This window comes from Suricata suricatta, chromosome 11, assembly GCF_006229205.1.
Source record: "Suricata suricatta isolate VVHF042 chromosome 11, meerkat_22Aug2017_6uvM2_HiC, whole genome shotgun sequence".
In the NCBI taxonomy this organism is placed as follows: Eukaryota; Metazoa; Chordata; class Mammalia; order Carnivora; family Herpestidae; genus Suricata; species Suricata suricatta.
The window spans coordinates 16,906,686-16,924,551 of record NC_043710.1 but is presented as its reverse complement, the minus strand read 5'-3'; the positions used below and the strand labels follow the sequence as shown (position 1 = coordinate 16,924,551).

Sequence of the window (17,866 nt, the reverse complement as noted above, 5' to 3'; positions counted from 1 at the left end):
GAGGCTGAGCCCCACCAGGAGCCGGCGCCCCGCGGCCCGGGCCAGGGCCAGGGCCAGGGCCAGGGCAGTGGGGACACATATCGGCCAAAGCGGCCCACCACGCTCAACCTCTTCCCGCAGGTGCCGCGGTCTCAGGTGAGGCTCGAGCAGCGTGGGGCGGGGCTGAGGGGGCGGCGCCCCGGGGCTGGGCGTGCGAAGCGTCGAGGGGCCGCGGAGCAACTCTCGGAGGGGGTGGGCCTAGCCGGCGGGCTGGAGACGCTCAGAGGGGCTGCGGAAGATGGCCCTGCCGGCCGACACGGAGAGAAGTTGGCCTGGTGAGACTTTCCAAGTGGGAGGTCCCTGGAGAAGTGGTCTCTGCGGGCAGGTGGGATCGGCCCTAAAGGAGAGGAGCCCGGTGGGGCCCACAGGGTTTGGAGCCTCGAGGAGGGTTGAAGGAGCCGAGAGGGACAGTGGAAGGACATGGGTAAGGAGAGCAGTGGGGGCCTAGGAGAACAGAACAGGGCTTTGAGGGGCTGCAGGGGTTTGGAGCTTCGGCCCTCAGGCCGGAACAGAGTTTCCCCTTTAGGGTGTGGGGCTCCTCGTGAAGGGCAGAAACAGGAACTGGAGAAGAGAGCATCTAAAGTGGTTGTTTCGGGGACAGGTCATAGGGAATTGTGAAGAGGTGGGGATGGAGACCTCAGAAGCAGTCGCCAGTTTGGCAGCTGGGAATTCCCAGAAGGCTGGAAAGAGACATGGGAGGTGGAGCTGCTTGGCTGAGTTGGGGGCCTAGGGCCCCTGGGCTGGGTGGCTGGATGCCAAGGAGGGTTGAATAGGGTGAGGGAACGCCGGCTGTGGCCCTTTGTCTTCCAGGCCCAGTCTGGAGAGGTATAGAGGAAGGGCTCAGGGAGGTGGGGCTGTTGGTGGAGGGTGCAGGGGCTGTAGGGAAAAGATTGGTCCCTTTCCCAGAATCCTCTGGGGTGGATTTTGGCAGCCAAACTCATGAATGTGAGGGCCTATGAAAGTGTTCCCAGGGGAGGGGGCCTACGTAGTTGATGGGGAGCCTTGTTTGCAGGCATTGTGGAGAGGGGTCCCAGGGCACCAGTGATGTGGGATGGGCAGCCCTGGAGATCCAGGAAGGCTGCTGACAGCTACATCTGTCATAACTCAGTCATGTGCTCCTGGAGGGGTCTGGGAACCATGTTACTGATTCATCATTTGCATGATTCATCCCAGCTCTCCAGCCAGCTGCTGGGAGACCCTTCCTCGTCCTTTTTTCAGCTTCTACTAGAATGTCCCTGCCCCTTCCCCAAGCCATAGGTTCCTGAGCTCCAGGACTTGGCTGGAAGTGAGCATCCACATGTAAAGGCTCAGTGTCTGGGACTGGGGGTCTGGCCCTGTCCCCAGATGGCTGCTGCTTCTCCTCCACTCCTCCCCCACTCACCACCACACATATTGGCCATCACCACCTGTGTTGAGGCCGATAAGAGCATCTTCCCCAAGGGTTGGCCAGCTTCCCCAAGCCAGGAGGGAGAGCCGTCTAGAGCCAGTAGGTCTGGCTGGGAGGGCTGGGGCTTGGTCACCCCTCCTGCCTGCTGGAGGAGGGTTGGGGATGCACTGCAAATGGCCTAGGGATGGCCTGATGGGGGCAGGGCCCGGGCCTCCCTGTGCCGGGCACTGTTCACTGCTTCTGTCACAAGGGCCTTTTGTTTTCTGCACAGGACACGCTGAATAATAATTCTCTGGGCAAGAAGCACAGTTGGCAGGATCGGGTGTCTCGATCATCCTCACCCCTGAAGACAGGTGAGTCAGGACCCTGTCCCAAACCTGGAGCGCCACCTGCCCTGTAGAGAGCCAACCCAGCAGTTTCCGTCTTGCTGTATTGAGGTAAACTGCCTGTCCTGTAGCCCTGAGCTGAGCCATCTGAAGTTGGCTGGGGCGGCAGTGACAGGACTGGCCCCAGAGCCCACCGTGGCCTCGTGCCGGGGAGCCGTCACCTTGCTGTGTCCCACACGCCGAGTAGAGGGGGCAGGTGGCCTGGGAGTCCCGGGTGAGCCCACCCACCTTCCCCCTGACACTGGCCTGCCTGCCCTCCAGGGGAGCAGACGCCTCCACATGAACACATCTGCCTGAGCGATGAGCTGCCCCCTCCGAGCAGCCCCGCCACCACCAAGGATCGAGGCACCTCCACCGACAGCCCTTGCCGCCGCAGCGCCGCCACGCAGATGGCCCCTCCCAGTGGGCCCCCTGCTACCGCCCCGAGCAGCCGCGGCCACTCGCATCGAGACCGCATCCACTACCAGGCCGACGTGCGGCTAGAGGCCACAGAGGAGATCTACCTGACGCCAGTGCAGAGGCCACCAGATCCTGCAGAGCCCACCTCCGCCTTCCTGCCACCGGCTGAGAGCCGGATGTCGGTCAGCTCCGATCCAGACCCCGCTGCCTACCCCTCCACTGCAGGGCGGCCGCACCCCTCCATCAGCGAGGAGGATGAGGGCTTCGACTGCTTGTCATCTCCAGAGCGGGCCGAGCCGCTGGGCGGAGGGTGGCGGGGGAGCCTGGGGGAGCCACCACCGCCTCCGCGGGCCTCGCTGAGCTCGGACACCAGCGCCCTGTCCTACGACTCGGTCAAGTATACGCTGGTGGTGGACGAGCACGCGCAGCTGGAGCTGGTGAGCCTGCGGCCGTGCTTTGGAGACTACAGCGACGAGAGCGACTCGGCCACCGTCTATGACAACTGCGCCTCTGCCTCCTCGCCCTACGAGTCGGCCATTGGGGAGGAATATGAGGAGGCCCCCCGACCGCGGCCCCCTGCCTGCCTCTCCGAGGACTCCACGCCCGACGAGCCCGATGTCCACTTCTCCAAGAAGTTCCTGAACGTCTTCATGAGCGGCCGCTCGCGCTCCTCCAGTGAGTGCAGCAGCAGCGGTGGGGGGCTGGGGAGGGGGTGTCCCTGGAGGTGGCCTTGCCCATCTGCTTCAAGGCGTTAGCACCAAGAGCTCGCTACCTGCCCCCTAAACGTCAGCTAGAGGGGGGACCACTCTCCTCCAGCCCGTCCCCCTTACCTGCAGGTGCGGAGTCCTTCGGGCTCTTCTCCTGTGTCATCAACGGGGAGGAGCAGGAGCAGACACACCGGGCCATATTCAGGTAAGGGCAGCAGGGCGGGCTGGCCAGGTGACAGTGGGGCCACCCCCTCCCTGCTCTGCCCTCACTGCGAGGCCTAGACCCCGCCACGGGCACTGGCGTTCATCCCTCCACTCAGCCCCAGGGGGATGGCTCCGCCCTTGGATCTCCGAGCAGGGTGACGGTGTGACAGCTTCACATGCGCAGTGCCGCGCTGCCAGGCCTGTGGACGGGGCACCTAGTTTGGCTGGGGGCAGGAGCCCAGGAGGGTGCCCAGCAGAGACCGTGCCCGTGCCAGACCACACACAGGGCACACCCCTCCCCCTCCTCCACAGAGAAGCACTCACTTTCTGGTGGCTCTCTCTTCTACTAATGGCTCTGGGCACTTCCTTCCTTAGCCCGCAAGTGCAAGTTTCCTCCTCGGCAGGTGTGTGTCTGCGTGACCTTGCTCTTCCCTGGGAAGGAGCACTGTAACAGGCACTGCGGACACGCTGGGACGTCATTGAGTTAGCCTGACCCCAGAGCGGGCTAGGGAATAGACTGCTGGCCTGGCCGGGGAGGCCCTGGTGGGGGTTCCTCACTTGCCCTTGTGGGGGACAGGTTTGTGCCTCGACATGAAGACGAACTTGAGCTGGAGGTGGATGACCCTCTGCTGGTGGAGCTGCAGGCCGAGGACTACTGGTATGAGGCCTACAATATGCGCACAGGCGCCCGGGGCGTCTTTCCCGCCTACTATGCCATCGAGGTCACCAAGGAGCCTGAACAAATGGCAGGTAGCGTCCTTTCCCCTCCTTGATGCCACCGGGCCCCGCCTCCGCCCTGGCCCCTATTTGGCTCACTGGGGAGGGCCCTCGCAGAGGTGACATTAGGTCCCTTTCGCAACGAAGAAAAGTGAGGCCCAGCTGAGCTGGGCCGTCCGTGGACTGTGGCACCCTCTGCTGGCTCTGCCACTCCTCACTTCACGCTTGCTTTTCAGCCCTGACCAAAAACAGCGACTGGGTGGACCAGTTCCGGGTGAAGTTCCTGGGCTCAGTCCAGGTCCCCTATCACAAGGGCAACGACGTGCTCTGTGCTGCTATGCAAAAGGTGCTGCTTCCCCACTCCCCCGGGACAAGCGCCCACCCCCTGCCCTGCCCCCCCATCTTTTCCTAAGGGGAGGGACACCCAGCGCCTGATTCCTGGCCCTCACCCACAGATCGCCACCACCCGTCGGCTCACCGTGCACTTTAACCCGCCATCCAGCTGCGTCCTGGAGATCAGCGTGCGGGGTGTGAAGATAGGCGTCAAGGCTGATGATTCCCAGGAGGCCAAGGTGACCTCCCTGGTCCCAGCCCCCAATCCCCCCTCCAGATCTCCAGCCTGTACCCCCTGCATGCTGATGACCCCCCAATTCCCTTCTTCCTTCTATAGGGGAATAAATGTAGCCACTTTTTCCAGTTAAAAAACATCTCTTTCTGTGGATACCATCCAAAGAACAACAAGTAAGTGGGAAGGGACAGCAGTTGAGACGTCAAGGGGTGGCCTGAGCTATCCCGGTAGGCCTGGGCCCCGCGAGTGCCAGGGGAGGGGGCTGAGCCCTAGTGCTGTCCTCCCACAGGTACTTTGGGTTCATCACCAAGCACCCCGCTGACCACCGGTTTGCCTGCCACGTCTTTGTATCTGAGGAATCCACGAAAGCCCTGGCAGAATCTGTGGGGTATGTCTGCGCATGTGGATCCTGCTGAGCACCCAGCCCCGGAGCGCCGCCCCCCCTGTGCTTGGCGCACCCCAGTCCCCACCGCCAGGCACGCGTCATGGCCTAGAGTCGGGCAGGGTGGTGTTGAGGTTTTGGCGGGTGGCCCCTTCCTTCAGTCGAAATCGTACCCAGGAAGCGCAGGGTAGAGGGCCGAGCGGAGCAGCTCTGTCTGGGGGAACCAGAGCCCTCCCCAGGGACCCCGAGGCTCCAGGTTGAACACCTTGGGTGGAGATTCTGTTCGTCCCGTCACCTGGGTGTCTGCCTGCTTCCCTAGGAGAGCATTCCAGCAGTTCTACAAGCAGTTCGTGGAGTACACCTGCCCCACGGAAGACATCTACCTGGAGTAGCGGCGCTGCCCCGCCCTCTACATCCCCGGGGCCCCGGGCCAGCACCGGGCCAGCCAGCTGCTGACAGGACTCGGCACTGCTCGAGGAGGGGCACCCATCACCACCAGAGGGTGGGGAAGCGGGGGCCTTTGGCCGAGGGTGGGGGAGGGCGGGGTTTATGGGGAGAGACAAATGCAGTTTATTGTAATATAGGAGATTAGATTCATCTATGGAGGACGGAGCAGGATGCCCAGGGATTGGGGAGGGGCGAGGCTGGAGGGGTGTCCAGCCTCTAGCGAGGAAGGATGCCCATGGTAAGAGCAGAGGGTTCTGTCCCGTGCTGGGCCTCCCTCCCCTTGCCGGGGCCTCTGGCTCTCTGGCCGTGGCTCCCGCCTTGATGGAGTCCATGCCACCTGCTGGTGCCCACCCTACCCTATCCCATCCCCAGCTCCCAACCCCAGCCGAAGGCCCTGAGCTCAGGCTGAGCCCAGCCACCTCCTGAGGACTTCGCAGTAAGGAAACGGTAGCAGGTGGGGGTGCAGTCCCTGTTCCCAGCTCTCTCACTTGTGTGGCCTCTGGGTGGCCATCATGCTGGTCCCCGGCACATGTGGGACCTCACCAGGGAAGGAGAGCGCTACAGTGGGGCCCCGTCCCAGCAGGACGAGGAGGCTTCTGGACTGGCCTGGGCCGGCCAGGGCCTCTTGGCTGCCCCGGCTGTGGCCCCATCTTGGTCCTGTCACCCTGGCCACAACTATTAAAGTGCCATTTCCTGTCTGGACCGCATTGGGTGTGTCTGCCTGGGCCCCTCCCGCACCCAGCTAGTGTCCATCCCAGGAAAGGCTGAGCCTTTGCTGCACAGAATAGCTTTATGAGGGGCTCCCGTCACAAGTGTGCGTTGTAGTAATACTCCGCCATGTCTGGCCCGTCGCGCTTGCGCTGCTGGGCCTGGGAGAGCAGGGGTCGAGGCCTTCGTGGCCAGGGGTGCTTGGGCCGAACCCCATAGTCTAAGGAGAGAAGAGGGTGTGCGTGGCAGGAGGAATCTACTGAAGTTCCCCCCCCCCCACCCCAACAGTGTTTGGGATGAGAAGACCCTGAGGCGGGATCTGGGCACCCTCCCCTAGGGCACGGGTCCTGCATCAGGGGGGTGGGCAGGGCAGGGCTGAGAGGTAGTACCATCCATCAGGCCAGAAAATGGCTGTGCGAGTTCCAGAGGGCCTGAAAATTCTTCAGGAACAGATTGCTGAGGCCTGTGGGAGATATTGGGGTGCTCAGCCCTGGCCCTAAAGGCCACACTCACCTCCCTGTCAAGGCCCAGGGTAGGGGGCAGGGTGAGCCTCAACACCCAGCATAATGGCGTCAGCCTGTCCTCAGGGGAAGGGAGAGGGAGGCAGCATGGCAGAGCCCCGTGCCTTCCAGTCCCCTGGCCCTGTGGACCCCTGACCCTTCGATACCAGGAGATACCTCGGTGGCTGGGGGTGCAGGAGCGCAGCTGCCAGGACAAGGCAGAGGAACAGGAGGCTCGGCCCAGCCCTGGGATACAGAGGCCCCAGCATGGCCAGAACTGTCTCCTCCTCCGGTCCCTGACCCTGCCTGCCCCTCCCCCCGGCAGGCCAACGGAACCGCTGCCAGTGCCCGGGGCCACCTCACAAAGGGCATTAGTTCCAGGGCTCAGTGTCAGCACTAGCTCCCCAGCTAGGCCAGAAACCTCCAGCTGAGGCTTGGCTTTGGTTTTCTTTTACTGATGCTGTCGGCCAACAGGTGCCAAAGCACATCTTGCTTGAGTGCCGCTGCCCAAGAGTTAAGGGCGCAAACCTTTGAGTCTGACCTCAGTTCAAATCCCAGCCTTGCCTCTTGCTAGGTGGACATGTCACAACTGTGGGCCTCCGTTTCCTCACCTGTGAGGTAAGGTACCTATGTGCCCAAGGTGTGGCACACCGGGGAGGTCACACAGAGAGCCCCACCGTCCCAACTCTGCCTCCTCCCTACCCTGCCCCCCCCATGAGGTCAGGAATGTCCTGGCAGCCAAAGAGCCCCACTCAGAGACGCCACTGGTAGGGAGCCCGCTCTGAGGGACTTGCCCACTGTTCCCAAAGCTTCCGGTGCCCTCGCCTCAGAGCTCTCCAGGTCCTGCCACTGCTCCTGAGGCTGGACAGAGATTCCAAGTTAGGCGGCAAAGCATGCAAGCTGCTCCCTGGAATGGAGGCTTTTGGTTCCTGCAGGAAGGATCCCCAACTGCAACCGGTGGACGTTCAAGAAATAGTTGTTGAATAAATAAATACAATGTGATAGCATGGAGACAGTCTCTTCTCAGGCGGAGACAAAGCTGTGGGGCCCTGTCTTCGCTCCCTGCCAAGCCCGTCAGTGCCATGCAGACCTGGCTCACTTCAGAATCTGGGACTTTAAACACGAGACCTCTGGCCCCACCCCAGGCCTGTGGAATCAGAACCCAAGGGCTGAGTGGGGCTCTGTACTTTGGAAATCCAGTTGCTTCTAAGATAGTGATCACTGAGGGTCCAGCCCCACTCCTGTAACTGCCAAGGTGCCCAAGGCCCGGAGAGGGACACCCCGGGCTCCTGGTCCTCAGTACCCTGAGGGTGACCAGCTCTGGTGTTTCAGTCCAGACTGTTCTTGTGTGCAGAGCCCACACACTTAACTCTCAGTGGTCACTCTCCTTTCTGCATCTTGCATACAACTGTTCCTCACAAGCCTGTGTCCACACCCTCCGTCCTCCCCACAGTTCACCGCTGCTGGGAACCATGGGGACCAGACACTCTGCCCGACTCAGGCCCTCGTCCCTCACCCTCCTTGCCTCTGAGGTGCCAGTCTTACTCTTTACCCACAACCAGTCCCAAGGCCTGCCTGGGTCCCACCTCCACCGGCCATCCCCGCCATCACCTGAATCCAGTCCCATTCTGCTGGCGGTGTCACCGTGCTCCTCCTCCAGCCCGGTCTGCCACCAGCACGCCCTGCACCAGGCCGCTGGGCTTGTTTTTTCTTTTAAGGTTTACTTTTGGGTCTCCTGGGAGGCTAAAGTCAGTGAAGCGTCTGACTTCGGCTCAGGCCATGATCTTATGGTTTGTGAGTTCGAGCCCCGTCAGCACCGAGCCTGCTTCAGACCCTGTCCCCCATCTCTGCACCTCCCCTGCTGGTTCTCTCTCAAAATACATAAACTTGAAAACAAAACAAATGCTTATTTTTGAGCGAGAGCAGCGTGGAGGGTGGTGACAGAGGGTCAGAAGTGGGCCCACAGACAGTAGTGAGCCTGATGAGCTTGACTCACAAACTCCAAGATCATGACATGAGCTGAAGTTGGTCGCTCAACCAACTGAACCACCGAGGTGCCCCCCCAACTCAGGATGAGGTTTAAAGTGGTCCCTTCCCCACTGCCTTCAGGAGGCAGGTCCGAGTTTCTCACCTGGCCTGCGATGGCCCATTGGGTTTGGTCCTGCCCTTCCCCTCCAGCCTCATCCCCTCTGCTCCCGCCCTCCCCTTCCCTCCCCTCCCCCCCAGCAGCGGCTCATAAGTGGCATCATGTGCGTGGTTTGCTGCACACACAGCCTCTCTCCCCCTCTGCCCTGTAAGCACCCAGGGAGTTTGAGAGCCTGCTTGAAGGGAGGCCTCCCTGACCCGTGCGCTCTCCTCAGGCGCCAGCCTAGACTTCCTCACGTCCACACCTCCCCCTATCCTGGCACGATTCGTGCACTTTCGCGTGTCTCCGCCAGTCCGTGAGAGCCCAAGGAGACCGGCCTTACTCCTTGCAGAACACACAGCACCAGGCCCAGGGCCGCTATAGGGCAAGCGCCCGGCAACAGTCATCCTACTCAACAGAAGGTCAGGGGCCTCAAGCTGTGACCCCCTGAAGACTGAAGGCATCTGGGGGAAGCAGAGGAAGGCCGGCCCCTCCTACAGCGGCTCCCCCCGGGCTGGCAGAGGAGGTGAGGCAGGGCGGACACTGGTGCAGATGGAACACTCAAGACTTAAAGGGCTGCTCATCTGGCTAGAAAGCAGCAGGAAGGGATTGTCTGTTCACGGGGCAAAGGGGCCGGGAGCGGAGGCTGAGGCTGGGGACAGACCATGCAGAAAGACCAGGCTTCGCTCAGTCTGGGTCCCTGCACCCTCCCCAGCAGCGAGTGTGGCCCCGGGAGACTTAGCCCGGATGGAGCTGGCAGGGACAGTATGAGGAGACCCCCATTACACCCCCTGAGCCTGAACCCGGCTTTCCCCCAGAGCCTCTTAGGCTCCCAGCCCCTCCAACCCGGTCCCCAGCATCGGCCCCGGTGCTGGCTGGTGGCTGACCTTCGCCTATGAGACAAAACCTGCTGCCGCCAACGGGGGGCTCAGGGCTTGAGGTACCGCTCTGCGGGCATGCTGGGCCCAACTTTGGCAGGCTCTAGCACAGAGAGGCCGACAGGCGGCCACCGCCTAGGGCAGCGGCAGCAACAGGGCCCTGCAGGGAAGGGAAGAGAAGCCCACACAGAGGCTCTGGCCAGAAGAGAGGCGGGCAGCTGTCCTTCACCGCCCAGGCCGTTTGTTGTCAACAGGGACCGGTGACAGAGAGGCTGAGTTTACAGCTGCCAGCAAGCGGCTTCCCACACTAGATGAGGCTAAACCCTTCTGTGGCCAGAGGAACACAAGGCCCAGTCCCAGCGGAGGCTTCTCGGCTGGGTGACGGGGTGCAGCGGCTCCATCACTGAAGGGGGAAGGGTCGAGAGGCTGTAAGGAGGCGCTCTGGAGGCCGGGTTGTGGACAGAGCCTGGCCACACGAGAGTGCCAGGAACCCCGAGCAATGGCATGAAGAGGCCACATGCTCAGACACTGCCAGAGTCAGTTTTATTACAGCAGAGGTCCCCAGAGGACCGGACAACTGAGGCACCCCCTGCCCCCAGCAGCAGGGTGCGCCACCCCTTCCCTCCCTGTGCCCGTTCCCAGGGTACGTCAGCCCCAACTGTAGAAATAAATTTTCTGCCAGGCGGGCAAGTAGTCCATGAGCGGCCCTGCAACGAGAGAGAGCCGGGGCTGAGGGCCAGACTCCAGTCCGACTCCACTCTACCCGAGGCCTGACTCAGCCGCTGCCCCAACACAGCTGCTCATGTCTGCCTGGCCAGGAGCCCAACTGGCCCTCCCACCTGGCGGCCCGCAGGGAGGCGGCATTGCGGTGACCCCTGTCCCCTTTACGGAGATTCTCAGGCTCAGAGAAGCCACGTGGCCTGTCCAGCCATGGATACGGACAGCCCGGGTCTAGTGGACTTCAGCCCCGCAATATAATCCCCGCTCAGAGAAGCCAGTGTCCTGCTGAGGCAGGACCAAGGCTGACAGCCCAGCGTGGCCTGACGCTCCTACCACGACAGGACGCCCTCTCCCCCTGAGCTCTACAGGCCAGCCCGGCCCATGGCCAGGAGCTGTCACCCACCTCACCTGACCTCCGGGCTCTCTCTCCAGTCAAGAATCAGATTACAAGGAGATAAAGGGAACACAGTCAGGGGCCTGGGCCACTCCCAAGATCGGTGACACGCGGTCATCATCACACCACCACCCCACACTTACTCGCGACCAGGCCGATGCCCGGGACGTGGTCTGTGAGCAGCTGGAGCAGGAAGAGGATCCTGGCCCTGCAAAGATAAGATAAACAAGGAGCAGGCTGAGGAGGGGCTCTGGGTGCCTGCAGACCCCGATACAAAAGGACGAGAGCTCTGGGCCCCAGGCCCGGGCCGCCCACAGCGCAGCCGCAGACGGGTGGCTTCCTCCCAGCATCCCCCAGACACCGCCTCCCACCTCCCCCCGTCTGGCCCTTCCTTCTCGCCAGCTGAGAGCGGACAAATACTCATGGAGCCCCAGGCAGGGACAGAGAGCCCGGGGGGAGGACAGCCCCACTGTCTTCGAGAAGCCCCCAGTAAGCCACGAGGGCTGAGCCACATGGACACCTCACGAGCCCATGTTGAGAGTGACCAGGCCCCAAGGGGGCACACAGTCTGAGGGGGGCACACTCAGAGGAAGGGACAAGGGCCAACACCCTATATTTTTAAGAGACAAGGCTTCCCCACAGGAGAACCTGGGGTGAGGCGATGGCATTGGGAATGATAGTAAATGATAAGGGCGCCTGGGTGGCTCAGTCGGTTAAACGTCCGACTTTGGCTCGTCATGATCTTGCGTTTTGTGGGCTGGAGGCCTGTGTCAGGCCTGGAGCCTGCTTCGGATTCTGTGTCTCCCTCTCTCTCTGCCCCTCCCCTGCTTGTGCTCTGCCTCTCTCTCTCCCTCAAAAATAAACATTAAAAAAAAATAAAATAAAATAAAAAAGAAAGGATAAGACTCGGTACTTCTTAAGTACTTACTATGTACCAAGCGCTACCGGATGTATTAAGTTGCTTCAGGCCTACCACAGCCCTACGAGGTGGATACTAGCACATCCCCATTTTACAGATGAGGCCCGGAGAGGTTCAATAACTTCCCCAAGGTCACACGACTGGAGGGCAGCTCCGCTCCAGGGACTATACTCTGCCTCTGCCAGTAAGGAATGGGGGCTCCACGTGCAGACTGCCCCACGGAGCTGCTCCCTGTCCTCTGGGGAGACCACGAATTTCTCTGACAGGTTTCTAGACCTTTCTCAGTCTGGGCCACCTCCCTGAGGCTGCTAGCCTGGTCAGACCTCTGCAGGAAAGCGCACCACACTAGAGGCACACAGCCTGGAGAGCCACCTGCGGTCACTGCTGCCCCCAAATGCCTCAGTTCCTGAGATCCGGGGCTGTGCTTTCCCTGCAAAGTGTGGGCCATCTGGGGGAGGTCACATGGGCCATGTAAGTCTCTGGTATATTTCTCTAGAGCAAGCAATACGATCTGGCTTTAGTCCCTTGTGAGCCTCCAAACTTATCTAAAAATAGGGATCGCCAGGCCAAGCTATTTCCGCCAAAGTGGTATTAAATTTGGCCCGATCTTGCTTCTTGTTGCCTCAAAAACACATCGAGCCAAAGCAAAGCCAGAGGTTGTATGGCCGTAACGTTAAATGTAATTCCAGCTACTGCTCCAGTCTTCCTTGTTAAGAGTAGACAGAGGGGGTCCAGGGAGCCTCTGGTCATGGTACAGGGGCCTCAGATCTCAGTCTGACCTGGGACAGTCACCTTGCTGGCCTTGGGAAGTGTGGTCCCAAGCCACCCCCTACTTGCTGCCAGCGAGCCCTGTGTCCCGCTGAGGACCCTCACAGGTGACGGAGCAGAGGTTGGGCAAGGTGGGGCCGGGCCGAGAGAGAGAACATGGAGGTGGCACCCGGCTCTGCCACTGGCCAGCGGGGTGGCCGTTGAAGGTGCCGGCTTCTTGGAACCTCAAAGGCTTCCCCGACAAGTGGGATCCAAACTACTCGGCCGTCGCATCCCCACCTACCCCCATCCCAGTGGCCATGCCCTTGGCATGCCAACACTCCTTAACTCCTGCAAGCTTGGGCTGACGGCCGGACGGCTCTGAGGCAGGGCCGGGCTGGCTGGTGTCTGATGACAAAGTGGCTGCACCCAGGACCGCACAGTGGGGACGGAGGAAGGAGGGAGGAAGGGAAGGTGTACTAGGGGGTCGGGCCCCCTGTGCCCTGCTTCCCTCCCCTGCCCTGGCCGAGGCGGGGCCTCACTCGGAGAAGCGGTCGTAAAACGGAGAACGCAGCAGGTAGTAGAGCAGCAGGATGGTCCGGCGCCGCAGCTCCAGCCGCTCCCTCCGGGTCAGGCCCTTCCTGTCGCTCAGGAGGCTCAGGCTGGGGGCAGGAGGGGACATGGTCAGGGACAGCCACAGGAGTGGACAAGCCAGCAGCACAGAGCCCGGCAGAGGGAGTACGGCCCCCAGGTGGGCCCAGGCTCACCTGGTCACATCCACGACACCAGACAGGAGCCAGGGTGTCCACGACCGCTGACCCCACAGGCCCAGGCTGAGCACTGACGGCCAAGGTGTCAAGGATGTCTCCAGCACGTGCCGGCCCCCCACAAGCCCCAGCCAGCCCACCCTGCGGTGCCGGCCAGCTAAGGATACGGTGCAGCAGGGGCCGGGCGATATACAAGGACTCTGCGATGGTCTCTTGCAGCCCCAGGGGCGTGGGGGGGACGCTCAGCTCCTCGTGCTGCCGCTGCTGTCGTCCCTCCCGCTGCTGGGGGGCTCCCCAGTGCCTTGAGTGCAGGGACGGAGCTAGAACACAAGGGCAGCAGATGAGCAGTCAGGCCCAGGCTGACCCGAGCACGCGGGTGCCCGGCCCAGTGACACCCCACACTTACTGTTCTGGAGGGTTCGAACCACTCGGTTTGAGCGCTTCCCCACGTATGACTGCTCCTGGCTGCCAGGGCTCTGGTCACAATCTAGCACGGAGAGACAGAAGGCCATACTACCAGAGGGACGTGTTTCTAGGAGAGCGTACGGGGAATGTTCACGGGCTAAGGGGAGAATGGATGAACATGGATGGGCTTATACTGAGGCCGCGGCTGGGGCAAGGACACTGTAGCCAGACACTGTGGCTCAACCTTCTTCCGGGCCGGGGGCAAGGTCAGCATCAGCCTTGGCGGGCAAGCCAGCCAAGAACCCAGGCTTCCCAGGGACTAGAGTGAGGCAGGGAGGGCCCAGCCCAGCCACAAACGTGGGGACCGCAGCACCAGAATGACCCATGTCTTCCCAGGCCTTTGCTTTCAACAGGAGCATAGGAGAAGCAAAGAACTGTCCCCACTCAAGGCCAGAAGAGTCAGGCCTGGAGGCCAACCGGTGATGAGTCCAAAGCTCAGAAGGGACAGATCTGTCTGGTCCCTGCCTCATGAGGCTGTGCTTCTTGACAGACAGAACGAGGCCCAGAGACATGGCTGCAGGACCTCTGTCTCTGTCCCGTTCCTGCCGCCCACCAAAAAGAATGAGGACTCTGGCGCCAGAAGCCCTGAGTTCAAGTTCTGATTCTGCCCTTGGCCTCATCTTTTATTTGTGATGACAGCAGACTGAGCTGATAGGGACAGACGTGCTCCATAAACAGACAACACTCTACTCGTGCTGGCCAGCTCGAAACCCACAAGTTAACCCCGTGTCCCGGGCCACCCCAGAGCAGGGAAGCACCTTACCCAGGGAATGTGCCTGGGTCTCCCTGTCCAGCGGGATGATGGGGGGTGAGGTCTGGAGGCCGGTCTTGAACCAGATCAGCAGGAACATCCTCAGGACAGCCCTGGATTGGGAGGACGGCCGGACTGTGTGGGAGGCAGCTGGCCAGCACCCGTGACCCCCACCCGAACTGCTGGCCTGCGGTGCCCCCACCCAGGCCCTGCCCTCCTCAGTCCCGACATACTTGGCCAGCTGGATGAGGGCGATGACGAGCCAACGGCCCACTTCACCCCACACCTTGGCGGCCCCCATCTCCATGAACACCTCCACGCACTCGAGCACGCTCAGCCATGTCAGCAGCTTCTGCTGGGTCAGTGACTGCAAGAACCCCGGGGCTAGAGGTCAGGGAGGGACCCAGGTCCCTGCCCCAGGGGATTCTTCTCTGACAGGAGATGTCGATTTTCCCCTAAGGCTGCACCTGTTGGCCTGAGTTCTCCATGTGAGACAGGCTACTCTATGTCTCTGAGACTCAAGTGTCTTCATCAGAAAGGGGGACGCTAACAGCTCTACCCTGCACCTACTGAGATGGTTTCAAGCTCATACTCTGAGACCAAAATGCTTGCCACCCACGTGGGCTGGATGTCACCACATCACCCCCAAATCCGATGCTTCCCGCTCTCGGCTCCCGGCAGAATCCTCACCACAGGCAACTTTTTCCGAAGCTCCTTCCGTAGGATGCCGTCATTGAGCAGCACAAGCAGGTTAGAGGCGGAATACACTGAGGGGTAGAGTGCAGCATTGAGGGGCTGGTTCGGCAGCCTCCATGCCCTCCCCTTCTCCCCAGAGCCGCAGGGCTCACCTGTCACCTGCTGTGCTCCACCAACCATGCACTGTGTGGAAACCAACCTGCCTCCCCACCCACTCACTGGCTCAGAGCTCCGTACTCCCCAGTATGACCTCGTGTGGGCAGTTGGAACAAGAAAGGGTGGTTTGATCTCTGTGACAAACTGGCTACGGGCATGCTGGATAGCACTGGTCCTCCAGCTGCCCAGCACTGCCCAGCGCTCTCAGTAGCCATGGATGTGTGGTTTCACCTCCTGGCCTTAGTTCTCTGCAGCCTGTCCCTGAAAGTCTGCTCCACCTCTACCGTTCACTACCTCCAGGGCTCCCTGGGCAAACACTACTGAGGCAGCTACAGTCTGGGGATCCTAGAATATGGGAAATCCAGGTTTGAGTCCTGGTTCTGGGATCACCCGTAGCTGTTCCCTAAGCTCGCTGAATTTCTGTTCCCTTAACTGGACACTGAGGGCAATAGCAATACCCACCACATATGATTAAACGGAGGATTAACTGGGCAAGGGCAGGAAAGGTGCTTGGGCCAGTCAAGGTCCCCAGATTTGTCTCTTGACTGTGGGGACATGGAGGACCCAAGACAGTGAATGCTGGACCTCTGTCCGAGTGAGTCACAGTACAGGACGAGCTCATGGAAAACCCAGGGGTGGTCACCTCTCTCGGAAGCCCCGCCGCCCCCACACCCTCCCCAGAGCCCTGCTCACCCAGCTCTGACAGCTCATGCGAATCCGCGAAGCGACCTGGGGAGAAGGCACAGGAGGCGGCGGTGAGCGTTTGACTCAGCCTGAGGCTTCAGGCCCTGGACATCCCCTCCCAGTGCCCTACGGGAACCTGGAAGGAACTTCTCAAACACAGCGATCACCACCCTGACTCCGAAGGGAAGGGGCCAGTGGGGTCAGAGGTCAGAGCCCCGAAGGGATCGGGCAAAGGTCAGGGTGGCACCTGCCAGCAGGTAACTGAGGCCCCGCACTGCCGTCTCCAGCTGGGCCGTGGCGGCCGGGTGGCGAGTCACGTACTCCTGGTAGCGGAGGCTCAGAAGCCGCAGTTTCTCCATCCTGCACTGGGGACCGACAGACTCATGGGCCGACAGTACAGCAGGCTGCAGCACCCTGCTTCCTGCGCCCTCCTTCCTGCTTCCGGTTCTAGGCCCGCCTCTTCGTTGCTCAACTTCCGCGGGCCCGAAGGATATTGACGTGAGGGGCCATTGAGCCACCCTTCACCCCATTTCTTAAATCACCTCCCACTAGAGTAGCGCTTAGCAAGGTGGGCTAATCCTGCCTTCCCTGAGCCTTCAGGACATTGGTTAACACACTCTCCGCCTCCGACCCACCCAACGAGTTGGGGCCCGGTTCTTCCGCCTTCCATTGCGTCTGCGCAGTTAGCAGTTCCTGAAAGGCTCCCGCGTTAGTCTAAGCAATTCATTCTAGAGAATGGACCAGGACCCTGGAGTCTTTCCAATAGAACACCGAGAGGCTCGAACTGGAGGACCGGATTTTAAAGGGCTGGGAGGATAGCTCGCGTAAAGGAACTTCGATCAGACTTGGGCAGGCGCGGGGAGAGCCTTGGCAGTTGCGCGTTTGGCCAGTTGCCTCGTCTGCCGTCCTCCCCGAGGTACTGCTGGGGAAACTGAGGCAAGAAAGGGTACGGCCTTCCACGCAGTCTCGATCCCTTGGCAGCACTGCTAGTGCTGGGCTTCGGCCACAGCTCCCTCATGGACTGTGCGGACCTGCACTCCCATCTTCGCAGAGAAAACTGTTTTGGACTTCTGCTCTTGGCTCGCGGTGACCTGATCGAGTGTTTCCCTTTTCTGGATCTCGAGTTTCCCCATCTGTAAAATGGTTTGAGGGAAAACTTAGTCCTTGAACTCGGGCTCAATCTCAAAGCTCTTTTCGGCCCTCGGATGCACCTCCCGGTCCTCAGCTGCTCCCCAAGGGATGGGGGCGACTCCTAGGAATCTCCCAAATGGGGCAGTCTCCCGGAAAGGGGCGGTGGTGGGAGAGGAGGGGCTAGAGGTAGATAGAGGCTCGAGGGAGGTCGCCACTAATTGGCTGTGGGGAAAGGGGCGGGGCATGGGCGGGGTCGCGGGCTGAGCCGTTGGAGACGTGGCCGTCCTTTTATGGTACCCAGAGAGTAATACGTTATTTTACCTAATTCCCCCTACCAGTTATTTATTATCTGCAGGTGAGGAAAGGATCCACTTGAGAACGGCCAGTCACATTTGAATCTTGGTCTGATCACACAATCTAGGCGGTTTAAGCACCACACCTCACTAGGAAGCTCTCCTTGCACTACCCCCTCCCTCACCCTCCTCACCAGCTTAGTTTTCTGCCCTCCCGACTCCGGCCAAGCAATGATGACACAGGAAGATGTATCCAGGGGCCTCGGGAGAGGCTAAAGGTCTTGGAGAATGGATGGGGTCTCGGGCATTCTCAACATTTCTCACCACCTCCTGGGAGCCAGGCTCACTCATACACCATTTCTCCTGGCAACCTCACCAGCTCGGTATGAGCTCTTTTTCACAGATGGGGAATAAGAGGCCCAAGCAGGGAAAAGGACTTGCCCCAGGTCACATGGCTTTGGCATGGGCCAAATGGACCACCAGGTGTGTCTCCCAGAGCACTGCCCCTCCCCTGCTGCCCGTAGCCCAGGAAGGGCAGTGCATTGAGGCCACCTGGTCTTGAGTCAAGTTAGAAGCTGGTTTTAATACTGGGACTCAGGGCATTCAGTGTGGGGCTCTTCCTTCCACCCTGCACCCCATCATCTTAATAAACTGGTTCCCTCAACCTCACCACTCCAGTCCCTCCTTCTGCAGCTG

At 60.9% G+C, this 17,866-nt stretch overlaps 3 protein-coding genes across 5 annotated transcripts in view; 1 reads left to right on the top strand and 2 right to left on the bottom strand.

Annotated features, from left to right (window-relative positions):
- Window positions 1-5,943, top strand: part of MAPK8IP1 (mitogen-activated protein kinase 8 interacting protein 1) — an 18,274-nt gene extending 12,331 nt beyond the window's left edge. The window contains exons 3-12 of the mRNA XM_029915539.1: window positions 4-135; window positions 1,698-1,779; window positions 2,074-2,886; window positions 3,048-3,123; window positions 3,700-3,872; window positions 4,076-4,185; window positions 4,295-4,411; window positions 4,510-4,580; window positions 4,697-4,795; window positions 5,109-5,943. Of these exons, the coding sequence (XP_029771399.1) occupies window positions 4-135; window positions 1,698-1,779; window positions 2,074-2,886; window positions 3,048-3,123; window positions 3,700-3,872; window positions 4,076-4,185; window positions 4,295-4,411; window positions 4,510-4,580; window positions 4,697-4,795; window positions 5,109-5,181 (1,746 nt within the window). The 3' untranslated portion in view covers window positions 5,182-5,943. The remainder of the gene's footprint in view (window positions 1-3; window positions 136-1,697; window positions 1,780-2,073; window positions 2,887-3,047; window positions 3,124-3,699; window positions 3,873-4,075; window positions 4,186-4,294; window positions 4,412-4,509; window positions 4,581-4,696; window positions 4,796-5,108) is intronic.
- A 64-nt stretch (window positions 5,944-6,007) lies between these two features.
- On the bottom strand, window positions 6,008-8,043 carry C11H11orf94 (chromosome 11 C11orf94 homolog). The gene is made up of 4 exons (XM_029915538.1): window positions 8,031-8,043; window positions 6,622-6,802; window positions 6,334-6,407; window positions 6,008-6,164 (listed from the first exon to the last, which is right to left on the bottom strand). The coding sequence occupies exons 1-4, from the start codon at window positions 8,041-8,043 to the stop codon at window positions 6,043-6,045; spliced, it is 390 nt and encodes a 129-aa protein (XP_029771398.1). The 3' UTR covers window positions 6,008-6,042.
- A 1,795-nt stretch (window positions 8,044-9,838) lies between these two features.
- Window positions 9,839-16,736, bottom strand: PEX16 (peroxisomal biogenesis factor 16). Of its 3 annotated transcripts, XM_029915001.1 has the most exons (12): window positions 16,382-16,736; window positions 15,994-16,111; window positions 15,756-15,791; window positions 14,901-14,977; window positions 14,444-14,577; window positions 14,223-14,323; window positions 13,401-13,481; window positions 13,162-13,314; window positions 12,995-13,071; window positions 12,770-12,889; window positions 10,705-10,769; window positions 9,839-10,154 (listed from the first exon to the last, which is right to left on the bottom strand). In XM_029915001.1, the coding sequence occupies exons 2-12, from the start codon at window positions 16,103-16,105 to the stop codon at window positions 9,848-9,850; spliced, it is 1,263 nt and encodes a 420-aa protein (XP_029770861.1). In that variant the 5' UTR covers window positions 16,106-16,111; window positions 16,382-16,736; the 3' UTR covers window positions 9,839-9,847. The 3 variants fall into 3 exon arrangements, with proteins under 3 accessions (XP_029770861.1, XP_029770863.1, XP_029770862.1); XM_029915003.1 differs by lacking the exon at window positions 16,382-16,736 and having other exon boundaries at window positions 16,068-16,276; XM_029915002.1 differs by lacking the exon at window positions 16,382-16,736 and having other exon boundaries at window positions 10,010-10,154; window positions 12,995-13,067; window positions 15,994-16,273.
- Between the last annotated feature and the right edge of the window lie 1,130 nt (window positions 16,737-17,866).

Bases quoted from the DNA above. Each gene is read 5' to 3' on its own strand.
- C11H11orf94 (XM_029915538.1), bottom strand. The intron at 6,408-6,621 runs GTATCTCCTGGT...TATCTCCCACAG, and splicing joins CTGCACCCCCAGCCACCGAG to GCCTCAGCAATCTGTTCCTG. The intron at 6,165-6,333 runs GTACTACCTCTC...TTCTCTCCTTAG, and splicing joins ATTTTCTGGCCTGATGGATG to ACTATGGGGTTCGGCCCAAG.
- PEX16 (XM_029915001.1), bottom strand. From the start codon at position 16,105: ATGGAGAAACTGCGGCTTCTGAGCCTCCGCTACCAGGAGTACGTGACT. The intron at 14,324-14,443 runs GTATGTCGGGAC...CTCCCAATCCAG, and splicing joins GCCCTCATCCAGCTGGCCAA to GGCTGTCCTGAGGATGTTCC. The intron at 13,482-14,222 runs GTAAGGTGCTTC...TCTCCGTGCTAG, and splicing joins GACCCAGGCACATTCCCTGG to ATTGTGACCAGAGCCCTGGC.